General features: G+C 40.3%; 2 protein-coding genes across 11 annotated transcripts in view; one reads left to right on the top strand and one right to left on the bottom strand.

The window, feature by feature from the left end:
• LOC147426525 (DNA-directed RNA polymerases II, IV and V subunit 9B-like) overlaps positions 1-2,129 on the top strand; it is a 78,900-nt gene extending 76,771 nt beyond the window's left edge. For all 4 annotated transcript variants that reach the window (XR_015186229.1, XR_015186228.1, XM_086498680.1 and 1 more), the window contains one exon: positions 1,504-2,129. Coding sequence is in view for 1 of the 4 variants with exons in the window: in XM_086498679.1 (XP_086354805.1) it covers positions 1,504-1,584 (81 nt within the window). In the remaining 3 variants the exon portion in view is untranslated. The remainder of the gene's footprint in view (positions 1-1,503) is intronic.
• A 1,774-nt stretch (positions 2,130-3,903) lies between these two features.
• LOC147426524 (uncharacterized) lies at positions 3,904-9,065 on the bottom strand. 7 transcript variants are annotated; one of them, XM_086498337.1, is made up of 13 exons: positions 8,913-9,065; positions 8,463-8,520; positions 7,503-8,312; positions 7,210-7,423; positions 6,989-7,120; positions 6,688-6,911; positions 6,313-6,597; positions 5,943-6,214; positions 5,776-5,844; positions 5,251-5,676; positions 5,051-5,172; positions 4,440-4,900; positions 3,904-4,345 (listed from the first exon to the last, which is right to left on the bottom strand). In XM_086498337.1, coding segments are annotated over exons 3-13 (3,006 nt in total). In that variant the 5' UTR covers positions 8,303-8,312; positions 8,463-8,520; positions 8,913-9,065; the 3' UTR covers positions 3,904-4,344. The 7 variants fall into 7 exon arrangements, with proteins under 7 accessions (XP_086354463.1, XP_086354461.1, XP_086354462.1 ...); XM_086498335.1 differs by having other exon boundaries at positions 8,595-9,059; XM_086498336.1 differs by having other exon boundaries at positions 8,725-9,059.
• Between the last annotated feature and the right edge of the window lie 4,934 nt (positions 9,066-13,999).

Here is a 13,999-nt window from a genome sequence, read left to right as displayed (position 1 = left end):
CCAATACTTGTTGCCTATAGATATTAGCCACTCCCACCCTAAGTCCATTGCGCATTGGGCACGCTCCCGTTGTCATCGCTGTCTTTGAACGAAGATCGGCATCGGATATACAAAGATCTAGATCTTGAGTACCAAGATCTGCTTGCCTCATATGCAGATATGGAAGGAGTTGGAGAAAGGATCCCTAAACCTCTTTTGCATTGGCATCCCCATGTAGCGTGCATCCAATTCCGTCGCCACGGAACCATTGGAAATATCTCCGAGCACCCTTACCTTTCATCTTCACTTGCAATGTTTTCACAACAGGGCTATTTGGGTGGCAGCACTTGCTCTCAAGGCAGAGTTAGAATCAAGGTTGGTATTTTGCTTCAGTAGTAAGGCTGCCTAGTAACTCGTATGGTTAGTGTTTACATCGCCAACAACACCTACATCCATAGTACCCACCTGTTTGGAGGAGTTTTCATCAGTTTATTCATCCACAAGCATCATAAGCATTCAACATCAGAAGTACAGAAAGCATCCACAGGAAGTTCGGCAGTTGTGTCTCACCTTTAACAGGGGGAGAAGTCACGAGCGCATTGCACTTGAGCCACGTGGACAGGCTACTACTACATTAGTCTTAGTTAGGGATCTAGCTTGGCACTTTGTGAGCCTCTAGAAGGACATGCATGATCAGGTAGGTCATTAATTGAATAACCTCACTTGCAGAGTACATTCGTAAAGTCACTTAAGCATATAGGCATATAAACAGTCACTTAAGTCCATTAAATAAATGACCAGCCATTTAGAAGTCGTGTACCTACCTATATAAGCAACCCTTTGGTCCCCATTTGGAGCATCAGAAGATCAGTACCCAACACCCAGCACACCCTTGCATTTTCCCCTCAGCACCCATCAGCGTGTCCACCGCCAGCACAGTGTCGTCAGCGTTTTTCAGCCTATAGCATCACAATTTTTAGCCTATCACATTAGATCAGCCCTAGCGTTTTGTAGATCCTCAACGTTAGCATCAGATCCAGCTTAGCGTTTTTGCATGAAGTATTCAGCATTTACCCATTGTATCAGCATTGTGCTAGGAATCTAAAGCTCTGGCAACAGCTCAAGGGGACCCTTGAGGGTGGTTGGGACCCGACATGCGGTGTCTACTCTCTCCTCTCTGTGCCTCTCTCTTTCATTGTTTTAGTTCAGTTTCTCTTTCAAGTGAAGTAAAGTAACCTTGTGTTTGTACGAAGTACTAGATCCGGGGTAAAAAAATTTAAACCCTTCCGATGCACCTGACAATGGTTGGTGCTACTCTCCTCTCCTCTTCAGAGGACTTTGTCGTACATTCGGAAGTTAGCTAGTTTTGTTCCTTTTTGCACCCATGGTTGTAGTTTATAATCTGTCTTCCACTGTGTTTCGCTATTGGCATATTGCCTGAACTTATTGTAAAGGGCATACGCCCATCATTTGTGAGAGAGAGAGAGAGAGAGAGAGAGAGAGAGAGAGAGAGATCAATTGCAGGATCCAAGAAGTGTGGATGATGGTGCTGAGCTGACTTACATATGCTGCAATGTCAAGTGTAACAACAGCTGGAGAAAATGAGGAATATATAGAACTCATTTTTAGGATTCTCTCTTCAACCATGTACATAGCTGATAATTCACATATGTAGAAATTTTTGAAGATGGCAAAAAACCTACCAAGAACAATATAATGTGGACATTGTTTTGTGGCCCATGTTTCGTCCCAGGAGGCATGATTGTCAAGATGTTGAGCCGATTTTACAGATTATACGAGCAATACGTAGTCTTGAAGATTACATCCCTTTGTATAAAGATCCCCTGAGTGCAAGCTGTTTGCTGAGGTGTTGGAAAAGTGCAACTATAATATAGTATGCGCTGAGTATCGCATGTTGATAACATTATTTATGCATGCCTGGTCGTTCATGTGCCAATGACCGCACTCATGTTGGATGCCTTAAATTAGTGGAAGAATTGCTTTATTTGCCCTTGGTACACATTTCATCATCGCAAAATAGGAGGTAGGGCATTGGAGAGAGATCGAAGAATCAAATTTGGATGGCTACAAATGAAGTCTTAAAACTCATCTTTGAAATGTGGGAAAAGAAACAATTTGGAAATTTGTCAGCTTCGATATTCATTCAGAAAGATGGGTCTACACTACTTTTAAAAATAACGAGTGATGCAATGAAAGTCATGGAGAATGTCAAATAAAGCATCAGTGTGCAAGGGGAGTGAATCTTTATGAGCATTTTGTAATGGATAACATATGCCACGCACATGCATCTCAAAGGGTCTTTGAAACGCAAACGAAGACTCGTATTACTCCGTGAATGTAGAGATGTAGACTTTGGGATATATATTTTTAATCATAAGAATTTAAGGATATTAGACCTAAGCTTAAGGTATAAATAAGTTGCAAAGATTCATTACTCCATTGTGACAAACTTTCTTCAAGAAGTTGTGTGATATTTTTGCAGTATAATTCAACTTCACAAGTCTAGAAACATGTAAACTGAAATGTCCAGTCAAAGATAGGCCCTAGAAGGGCATTTGATTATTTCCAAAATGAAAGCTCATTCGTAGGAAGTATCATAGTGTCCAAAATTTCTTTCTAAGAGATCTGTTAAGAGATGAAAACAATGGGAGCTTATTCTTTTTGTATATTTTCAAAGGCAAACGGTTTCATATGAGGAGTAATGTCTTGAAGGCAGCATGTAATGTGCTATGATTTTGAAATGATGCATAACTTTCTTGCACCTAAAAATCAATTCATGTCATCACATCTATGTGTGTATGAAGTTCCTTGCTAAATTATAGAGTATCCTTGATGTCTAGTTTGTCGTTCAATTTTCTTGCTCACTTTTTCTATTATGGTTGAGAAAGAAACTGCCTATTGTGGTACCTCTTGGTTTGGAAGTACAGGATGTTCATAACTCTAATAGAAGCTCGTATATTTGGGAGTACATGATGTTCATAACTCTAATAGAAGCTTATATATTTTCAGTTGGTTTTTGTTTTTTGTGCATTGGGTGCTTGACTGAAGCTTGTCACCACGAAGAAACTCTATATAGGAAAGATTGACGTGGCTTATGTGTCTATGCCAAGCAACCATGTCGAACTTTTCACAAAGGCTCCACCTAGCGAGAAGTTTGAAATCTTTTTGCAAAGCTTTTAGCTCTCTCCCCTTTGTGAATTGATCACATTATGACTTGGCACTTGCCTAAATGAGTGCTAACTCATGTTAACCACATCGTAAGGGGATTTGTCACCATGATATGGTAGTCACGCGTGCACACACTTGGTCCTATTAGGCGACTTTAATCTCACTTTTTTCTCTATTTCGTATATTCACATCTTTAGGGACAAGCAATATCTATGCATAACCATACTTAGTAATACCTATTGTTGATATGCTATTGGTCGCTTGATCACAAGTTTTTGTTTTTCCTCCCCTTCTCTAGGTGATTGGGCTCTCTCCCCCCCCCCCCCCCGGCCTCCCTCCCGTGCATGGATTGAAACTCCCTCCTTTCTGCCGAAAGGCAAATGTCCATAAACCCTCGAAACTTGCATTTGACATTTCAACTTGCATACCGAAAGAAAGTGCCAACAAATCCTTACACTTGCAATTAGTAGATAGATTAAATTATCATCTGTGAATCCATTTTTCAATCAAGCAATACAAAGAATATAATCTTTTTTGCTTTGTGTTTCACCCAAAAAAAAAAAGTCTCAAAACTGTATTATACATGCAACATATACAAAGTTATCTAGACATTCTATCATGGAAAGGATAGAAAGCATCTCCATTCGTTTCATGGAAAGTAGATGAAAAGCAAAGAAGCAACGTACTAGTACTCAAGCTTGTAAGGAAGCATATTATAGTAAACCGATATAGGCAAAACATAATTCAATCATAAAGATTGATATGATTGATTTGAGAATCAAACCAATGTGAAGTAATCAATCCTGCTACTCATGCAACGTTTTTCTCTATTGAATTAAAAATAGGCCATCATTGTGAACCCTGGTTTTTTAGTCTCATTATAATAAAGAGCACTTTTAGCTCATTTTGAGGTTCAATTGCACATCACATTATGTCTCAAGGCATTCATCATCCACATAGAGACACTTGAACCTACTCTTCTTGTATATATCTGCACCATAATCTGAACTCTGAGGCATCCAATCTGCCATAAATCTTGCATAACCTGGAAAAATGCTATAACCAGTCAGACAAAGAAAAAAATAACTGTAATTTGGACGACCAACTTCAAACCATTCAATGGAAGTATGAACACTCGATTATCCAAAATAAGATACTCCATGCTCAAAACAAAAATCTGCAATTATAAAACCTTGTAGTAATAAGCTTTTAAACAAAACACACAATTAAAGAAAAGCAAATCCCAATATGTAATAAGAATAGATGCTCACTAGTCATCATAAGGATTGGCCACAATTTGTACTTTGTAGGCATCAGATTCTAAGTCTTCATGAGTAACCCCTGTCCTCTTCGCACTTATCCCTTTGATAAGAGGTTGAACCACAGCACCTACTATGGCAGCATCACTATCAAATGAGAAGCACGATCGAGAAGATGCTTGGCATGCACGTAATAATGGTGCAGTGCCACATCCCATCTCCAATACCAACCCTGATGGTGGACACAAAAGCTGCAAGACACACAACAAAAACATTGGAGACCTTTGTAGTCCTCCACGCCAAAGAGTCGAAGGAGATGATTGAACCAATCTTTCTCCCTCTGGAAGATAATGGGTCCAACAATCACTCAAAGGATCAATCTGCAACTTGCAAAAATAAGAGCCACTCTCTTCAAGAAAAGTAGGCGGGCAGCATCCTGTGCGACGAGCAAATACCAATAGGGAAGATCGTACCTACATGAAAAACAAAGTCAAAAGGGAAATTACCAAAATACCCCTGAAATTTGTGGAAATCCTCAAAATACTCCTCAAATTTCACGGGTATTTTGCTAATTTTTCCAAGTCAAAAAGAAAAAACAGCCATTACAACCTTGGATCACTTACCACTAGCTCCATACCACATTCTTTATCATAGCTGCATGGAAGCTTGTCAAGCACAAAAACTCTCCTGACAACCTCAAGACCAAGCACATGTATGTATTTTTCAAGCCAGGGTAATGCATCACCTATTTAAGGAAAACAAAACCTTATTATCAAGCCTACAAAGGGACTTATATCAAAGTGTGAGAATCAAATATTTTTACCTATCAAAGTAATCCAAACAACTAACCAGCCACTATCTCTCAAGGAGGCTGCAGCAACAGTAATTCCCATGCGAATGTGTGCCTCTGTAAGCACATTCCAAGTAGGCATAGTAGTCTCTTTGTTTATGAAGCATCCAGTAGGAAAGTCAATGAAGACCAAATCTGAAGCCCATTTCACAGGCTTTCCATTCCTAATGTATGTAGAATCATTTCTACCAAGCTTAGAGAAGAATTCATGTACAACCTTATAAGCATCACTTCGTATTCCTGCCACAAAATCTTTCCCCATAGATAAATAGTCACCCACCATGCACCCATAGCTAGTCGCATCACTCTCTTTAGGAAGCAAGTCATTAAGGGGACAAGGAATGAAGACAAATGGAATGAAGACAAATGGAATGAATTCTTTGGCAACCACCTTGTGATCTGCAATAAAATGGAGTTACATAACATCACAATCACATATGGTATAGACATTGTGAAAACAAGACGTGTCTTGAATATTAAAGACTAAAATCAATATACCTCCTTGTAAGCTGTTTGTTGGCTCCACATCATCTTGGAGTGGAGTATTATCCTTTTCCTCTTGCACTACTATAGCAAAGAAGATAATTAGTGAATGCTCTATGTAAGGATGCAAAATCATAGGTCTCCACAACACACCAAGAGGCTTGCCTTACCATCATTCTTACCTGTTGTCTCTTTACGCGATCGAATACTACATCTTTCAGCAACAGTGGACTCTTCCTTTTTACGATGAACTTTGTGTAGTTTCTTCTCCCTTGCCAAGACAAATCCACTTCCTAGGTCCACCCACCAAGGGCAATGCTCAATCTCCCATTCGGAGAGATTTTGCATGCTCTTGGGATACATGCACACACCCTCATTGCTCTTATCAATCCACCCTTTACAATGGTCTGGTAATCTGGTTAGCTTCTTTTCCCCAATCAAGTGACAAAGATACCTATTGAATGTGGAATTACCAAAACGAGAGACCATAGTAGTTCCAAGGCATCATCACTATGACAATGACAACAACATAGAGATTAACACAGAGACTACCTGAACACAACTCGATATGCAGCCATTATTACTTCATTTCTCTTTCTTTGTTTAGGAGCTTGTGCCTGTCTTGATGTTCTTGCATCCATAGCTTGCTCTCTTGCTCTCACTTGAGCAAACATGTACTTTCTTGCCTCCAACTTGATTCCCTCCAAGTAATCCTGTAATGAATAATCTTGTGGCAGATCCAATCGGGTACCTATAATACGCATATTCTTCAAATCTTCCAAAGACTGAATTGCCTCCACCTCCACTTTCTCTAAAAAGCATTCTTGTGCCAACCACCTTAACAAGATAGGGAACTAGTAAGCAATACAAGAAAGCATCTCACTAACATCACCAAAAACCTTACAGGCCTTGAAAATATGCACTCACAATCTAAATTCATTGTCGGTGGATGGCATACCATACATATCTTTGAGTCTCTTATTGGAATCCAATAGAGAGAGCACCAACAACCTTTTCTCTTCTCTCATCTCAGCATTTGCCAAGGATCTCAGCTTGCCAAGAGTAATTACAGAGTCGGGGCTATCGAATTTCAAAGCAAAGATTCTAGCTAGCCATTGATCACCAAGCTTAGGATCAAGAACATTAAGAACCTGTGAAGAAAGCATCTTTATTACCTTTAAAAACTCAGCATAACATTAATGCGAGAATAGCATGTCAAAAGTCATACCATGCCCATTCTGTCCGACAGTCTTTTATGTATTTTGGCACGTTCTTTTTTCAATGTTTTTTCCTTGTTCTCTGCCGAAATAGTACTCGAAACCAAGTCCTCAATCTTATTAAGTTCTGACGTGTACTCAACCTTTTTTTAGAAAGAAAAGCAAAAAATTGGGCATCAAAGTGACCACTTTATAAAGTATGCATCTTTAGAGTAGCTAAGATGAAAAGTACCTGAAATACAAGCCTTGCCAAATACCCTCTTGTCAATGGATACCACTGTTGTTTTCCCTTGATGCTGGTATCTTTTGCTCTCAAAGATTGAAGCACTTCCACTTGATCTTGAGGCAAAGCACTCAAGAATGCATTTATGTCGCATTTAAAAATATTATTACAATTCCACAGAATATCTCTTAAACTTGGCTTAACAATGGCATATTCATTCATTCTAAAAAACAAAATAACAAAGTTAAATGCATTTAAAATATAAGAAATTAAGATAAAACAAAAAATCCCAAGACACTTACGCGTTGACTCTCTGGAGTCTTGTGAGCAGAGCAATCTCTGAAGTGCGTCGAGGGTCAATGACAGAGCACACGACTCTCACATGGCGAGCTCTATTTTCCTTGTACATTTGTGATATCAACTCCATCCAAGCAGTGAGGCGATGATTACCTTCCCATACAAAAAACATTTTACCAGACAAGAACTTGAACTCTGGTTTTGATAACACCTCTTTCTCAAACTCAGCATCCACTTCTCTCCACAAAGGTGACCAAGATGACTGTATAGCAGTGGTCACGGACGTTTCTTCTCCATCATACTTGCATGTGGACACAAGAAAGGAGCCTTTTTCAGGGAGATAACCCTCATATTGAAAAGCACTTTTTAAAGAGGACAGTTCTGAACGTATGCCTCTGACAACAGCATGAGCAACCATGCGACACAAAGGTATCTGTGGACACACTTCTTGAGAAAGAAGTCGACATTGGCTAATAACGTCATCACATCCTGCCATCTGCATCTCTATATCCGAAACCTGATTTATGGCTTCATCCTCATGATCACGCACTTCTTTAGAGCCCTGTTCCATATTTGCTAATACAGCAAGTGCTCCATCATCTCCCTCCATGCTCCTCTCTTGAAGATCAGGTCCTTTAAGATCATCTGAAAGATTTTGACAACTACTTTCAACATTTTGTGAATTGTCCTCTATTCCTGTAGAGAGTGCACGACTCCTTTTCTGTGGAGTAATATTAAGATGAGCTTTTGGAGTAGCTGGTCTATCCTTAACTCGCCTTTTTTCTTTTGCCTTAGGTGGTGCCATGGTGTTTTAGCTACATAGAACAAGACAAAAGACAAACAGAAAATGTCAGAACAGCAATGCTTTCAGCTATGCATCATTACATGCATTTTTGTAAATGTTGACCTATCAATTGACACAAAAAGGTACCAAAATATTTCAAAAAGAGAATGTCAGAGCAGACCTGCAAAAGCTGCAAGATGCTGGCATGAAGCAGCTAATCCCTCCGTCCACCTACAGCACTGTCGCAAACAAAACGTCAGCAAGCCGTGCCATGAACGATCGTGGAGCATGTAGCCGTTCAGCAACAAACTACCTAGAGGCTAAAGCTTGAGTGGCACATGCATGCACTACATCTCTCTCAAAACCAATCAAATCATCACTTGACAAGAGGTCTTTTGTGCCTGGCATCATAATTGCCTCTCAAAATGCTGTCGAAATCTCACCATCTGAGCTCTCGAAATGTCTCAAAATGTTTCTAATTTGCATCGCAGCTTCTTCAGCATGCGGCCAACTGAGCTCTCAAGTCTGTGTGTATGTCAGCTTCGTCTCTGCTTGGTCTAATCTCAGTGTGTGGACCTGTGTGTGTGTGTGTGAGAGTGACAAACGTTGCTTCAAACAACGCTGCACAAACCTGGAAACGTTATCAAGAAAAGCTCCAGCCCTTAGCTTCAAAATGACAGCGTTTTGAGACTCTTAACGATTTCAATCTCGACAGGGCTAAGATCCGAGGCCCCTCTCTCTCTCTCTCTCTCTCTCTCTCTCTCTCTCTCTCCGCGTCTCAAAACGCTATCAAAATTGGGGTTTGAGACAGACTAATAAGGGGCAACTGAAATAACTTTTCAATCACCTAAATTGGTAGAAAATTCCTCTATTACTCTTCACTTTTCTCTACTAGAGTAATAGGCCTTGAGATCAACACTCACCGGATAGATCTTTAAGGTCTCTTCCCACAGTGAGGGACTCGGCTCTAAGCACCCACACGTAAGTAGGTCTCTACAATTCAAAAAAAGCGAAAACCCTTCAAAAAATCTAAAATGCAAAAGTCAAATGAAAAGCCTCACAACAATGAAAAGGAAAAAACCCTTTTACTCTATATATAAAGCATGTCCTTGATCGAAGTCCACTGCTTGAGACTCTAAGTGTGAAAACTGTATTAGATGATCTTCCATTGTCTAGCTCTCTTCATGCTGCATACTCTATTGTTAAAGAAGTATGGTTGGTGGGTGAGCTACTATTTACGCGCAATCGCTATGTAATGTTCGAGCTGCCACACTAACCCACTGATAGTAGCTCAATGCATGGAACATACCAAAAGAATGAGGACATGCTGCTTGGGTTGAGTATACCACAATAATTCAAGCTTCTTTCTACACCACATTGCACATGAGCAGATGTTGTGGTTACCGAAGATGCTGGATTGTTTATATATTGATTGCTTTGCAACTGGTAGTCCATGGAAAGGGCAGTTGAAGAGGCCTCCATCAACTGGGCCTTTGCAACCAAAGACTAGGACGTTGAGATGTAGTCATTGTGGAATGCCCCAAGAATTTGTAAACGCTTGTGAAGCATACATAGACCATTGTATGTCATTTGACATAGACTACATACATAGACTATTGTATGTCATTTGACAAAGTTAATAAATCTAGGTGGCTATTCATGTTGGTAGACATGATCACGCTGTTCACCATGGTTTCATCTCGAGAAAAGCAAAAGCAAATTAAAGACAGGGTTCAATATCATGCACAAGTAAATCCCAATAGCTTCAAAAGCATCCCAAATATCTGATTGTATGTGGGAAGTGTATCCTTCTATGTCATCCTAAGATGATTCCAAGCCATCAAAACTTTGGCTTCATACTTTGGTTTCAACCACACATACGAGAATAGTTGCTTAAATCCCACCCATTTGCAAGGTGCCTGTCTATGCAACAAGAGTATTGCCCACCAAGTCTGTGCATTCCCCTTCAAGTGAGAGGCCATCTGTTTCACATTGGAAGATTTTGTGATGTTGCCTCTTGAGAAAGCCATATCAAACTGTTGAATAAAGGCCAATGCCTCTTTGAATATGGAGAACGTATCAAGTTTGTCATTCTTTCCTCCATCCTTAAAATTTTTCTTTGCTCGTTTGGGCTACAAGTCATCATACATTGTCAGTCGCAAGATCCACCTAAAAGTTGTCCCAAAAGCTGGAAAAAATGCATTGTCTTTCTCATCCACATCATCCTCATCTTCATTATCCAAAGCATCCTCATCTTCATCATCTTTTGGATAATCACAATTCCTTCTATGTCTATGAGGCATGACCCTCTTCTTCCGTGGTCTTAGAATCTCTCTCTATTCAATTCAGTTTGTTGTAGTTTTTGTTCATCTATAATTGGTATTGACTTCTCGCTTAGGTATCCAACCCTATTACACATGCATGGAAAGAGGACACATCAGCAATGCATGCATGGAAAGTGGACACACGGTGCATGCAAGAAAAGGGACACACCAACAGTGCATGCATTGAAAGTGGACACACAGACACTTCATGCATGGTAAATGGACACACTGGCACACCAAGAAAGATACTAGGTGACCCACACACATGCTATAGAAGTCAACTTATGACAAAGACAAATATGATTTCTACAGATTGGAGAGCAAAGGATGCAGAGAAGCCAAGAAGCCAAGTCGGGTAGGAATTGCTTGGGTTACATGCAAATGGAATCCTCTTGGATGCCATTCGCTTATAGATGTGAGCACATCATGGGTGCAAGCCAAGGGCAGGTGCACCAAGAAGGTTGACACGGGTTATGATTGCAGAGAAAATCCAAGGTTCTCAACCAAGAAAGGTGGAAATACAAGAACTCTTTTGAGCCAAGTTTTTTTGACAAAGGAGTTGCTGGTGGTGAAAGCAACAAGCGAAGGATCTCAAAGTTCAATGTGAAATGTTGAACAAGTATCTATGTTTATGCATGCTCTATGTAAGCATGTGACAAGTGTAGACTCTTCAAATATCAATCATGACGTATGTGTTTGTTTGATTGAGCTTGAGAGATGAATGTTTTCATCATTGCATCTCTGACTATTTAGTACATTCGATACATCCCGTTGAGTCTAATGAGTCAAACTTGGATGTGAGGACTAGTTGGTGGAACTAGTGCATCGGATATATCCGATTGTGTTTGATGAGTTTGACTTAGATGTGATGACTAATTAGTGCTGACTATTCAATCCATAGCATCTCAATAAGTTTAATGTGTAAGGTTGGACCATTATGTGATGGGTAGTTATGTGGTTATTGTATGATTGCATGTGGCCCAAATGCAAAATGTGAATATCTCACCTAGCGGGGTTCATGATAACTCTATACAAGATAGCCATAATCATTTGTGATGATGTGGAAACTGTCTAATCTGTTGTGATGCCTATTTTATGGTATAATGTGTTGTGATGCCTATTTTATGGTATGTGTGTCATAATGTGTATTGTGTTCAAGGACATGTTATGTGCATGGACGCCAAATGCCAGTGTCTACTCATCTTTTGTCCGAATTTTTCAAGTCTAATCGAGGGAGATTGCTCTTCTTTTAAGGAGAGGGAATGCCAAAAATTGATGACTAAGTAAAATTTACTTGAGGAGCTTGAGCAGCTTGAGATGCTTACAACAAGGCGCTTGCTAGAGAGAAGCGCACTTGATGAACAAAAATAGCAAGTGGTTGATGTAGCAACCCAAAATAGCAGGTGGTTGATTTGGCAATCCAAAATAGAAAGCGACTGAGATGACTTGAGTACACACTAGCAACCCATGCACGAAATGTGAACATAGTGCATGCATGGAAAGTGGACAAACTGGTAGCACATGCATGGAAAGAGGACACATAGGCAATGTATGCATGAAAAGTGGACATACAAGAAGTGCACGCAAGGAAAGAGGACACACAAGCCATGCATGCATGGAAAGTGGATACTTAAGCAGTGCATGCATGGACCGTGGACACACAATCACTTCAAATGTAAAAAGTGGACACACGTATACAAGAATGGAAAATACTAGGTAAATTGACATGGTCTCCACATGGGCTATCCTAGCCTCCCATGAAAGCAAGGCTCTGGTGGGGTCTCCTCCTAGCAAGAGAACTAACCTGGAGAGAGAGAGAGAGAGAGAGAGAGAGTTGTCTCATGTAGAGAGCATAAAACATCATCTTTGTGTAGATGCCTTGAGAAGAAAAATGCAAGGAAGATCTCCTTAATGCCCATCAACTTTGTCGAGAACCTGCACCTCAGTCGCTCCCTACTGCCAATGAAAGCGCAAATCTGTTGCCCAAAAAAAAATTCTAGGAAAAGGAGATGCAAAATGCAGATCTGCCCCCCTACATAAAATGATGACCTGCCATGGCCTAGGGTTCCCATTAGGGATGCCCTGCTGGGCTAAGCATGTGCACACTCTTTCCCTATGGTGCCCCTGCCCTACATAAATAGCCCCATACGTGCTTGTCAGCTGTCAACCACCCGCCAGGACCTCATAAACGGGAAAAACAAGGAAAACAGGTATCAAAAGCCCTGGAAAATACTCCTAGCCCGAGGGAGGTTGATACTCCTTGAAAATTTCCAAAACCCCGAGCTAGACATGGCGAGACATATTCTGACATGAGAAAACAACCTCACTTTGGCTAGGCACAGCCACAAAACAACCCTCACCCCCTATCATTTGTCGCTAGGAGAAACTAGGAGAGACCGACGAATCTAAAGAGATACCATGACTCTAACACCCCCTCTCAACTCCTAGAAAGAAGGATGGCCCAAGAAGCTGGAGTGAGCAATTTGCAACTATAAAGGGAGGGTTTTGTGGATGATAATATTTGCTACAAATCTTTGTAGTAGAAAGATATCCTGCAATATACGAGTATACAATCCAATTGCTATCCTTGAAATATGTCCGATGTAAAATGTTATCCGTTACAAGTAAATCTAGCTCTAATAGGAATCTCCTCAACTCAATTGACTCACAAGTCACACAACCAACATTTGCAGAAAGTGTTGCTGCTGATTGCTCCAAGAGAATGCATCAAAATAGAGGGTAAAGGCATAAACTATTGGTATCCGGATCATTTTTTTATTCTCAATGCTCCACCATCGAGGAAATAGTCAAAAACTTGCATCTATAGTCTCCCCACATGCCACAATCTCCAAGCTCTTATAGAAAGTTCAGAGAAAGTGGAGGCTATTGAGAAATCAACTATCCAATGAGGAAGAACCAAGGAGCTGCACCGACCACCATATAGCATGATGAACTACAAATTGTTTTTGAAGGAACTTCATGGAACAAAGAGTCAATACTGCTATTGATCTTCATATGTCTGGGGGAACACACCCCAAGAGAATATCAACCCATTATCAGAGTGAATCAAGAACATGCCTCCAACAAAAAGGAAAACACATCAAGAGACTGCAACTAAGCGGACTGTCGAGGCTATTGAGAAATCAACTATCCAATGAGGAAGAACTAAGGAGCTGCACCAACCACCATATAGCATGATGAATAGCAAATTGTTTTTGAAGGAACTTCATTAAAACAAAGAGTCGATATTGCTACTCATCTTCATATGTTTGGGGGCACACACCCCAAGAGAATATCAACCCATTATCAGAGTGAATCAAGAACATGCCTCTAACAAAAAGGAACACACATCAAGAGACTGCACAACTAGTACGGCAAGATCAAGGCACCAAAG

The sequence above is a fragment of the Adiantum capillus-veneris genome, chromosome 24 (genome assembly GCF_014529385.1).
Source record: "Adiantum capillus-veneris isolate H3 chromosome 24, ASM1452938v2, whole genome shotgun sequence".
Taxonomy (NCBI): Eukaryota; Viridiplantae; Streptophyta; class Polypodiopsida; order Polypodiales; family Pteridaceae; genus Adiantum; species Adiantum capillus-veneris.
This window is presented reverse-complemented; position numbering and strand designations above follow the sequence as displayed.

What these genes read in the sequence shown, in the direction of transcription:
- LOC147426524 (XM_086498337.1), bottom strand. Translation starts at nt 8,302, where the DNA reads ATGGCACCACCTAAGGCAAAAGAAAAAAGGCGAGTTAAGGATAGACCA. An exon ending in TGTCGGACAGAATGGGCATG is followed by an intron (nt 6,912 to 6,988) that starts GTATGACTTTTG and finishes CTTTCTTCACAG; the next exon opens with GTTCTTAATGTTCTTGATCC. An exon ending in TGTTTGGATTACTTTGATAG is followed by an intron (nt 5,173 to 5,250) that starts GTAAAAATATTT and finishes TTCCTTAAATAG; the next exon opens with GTGATGCATTACCCTGGCTT.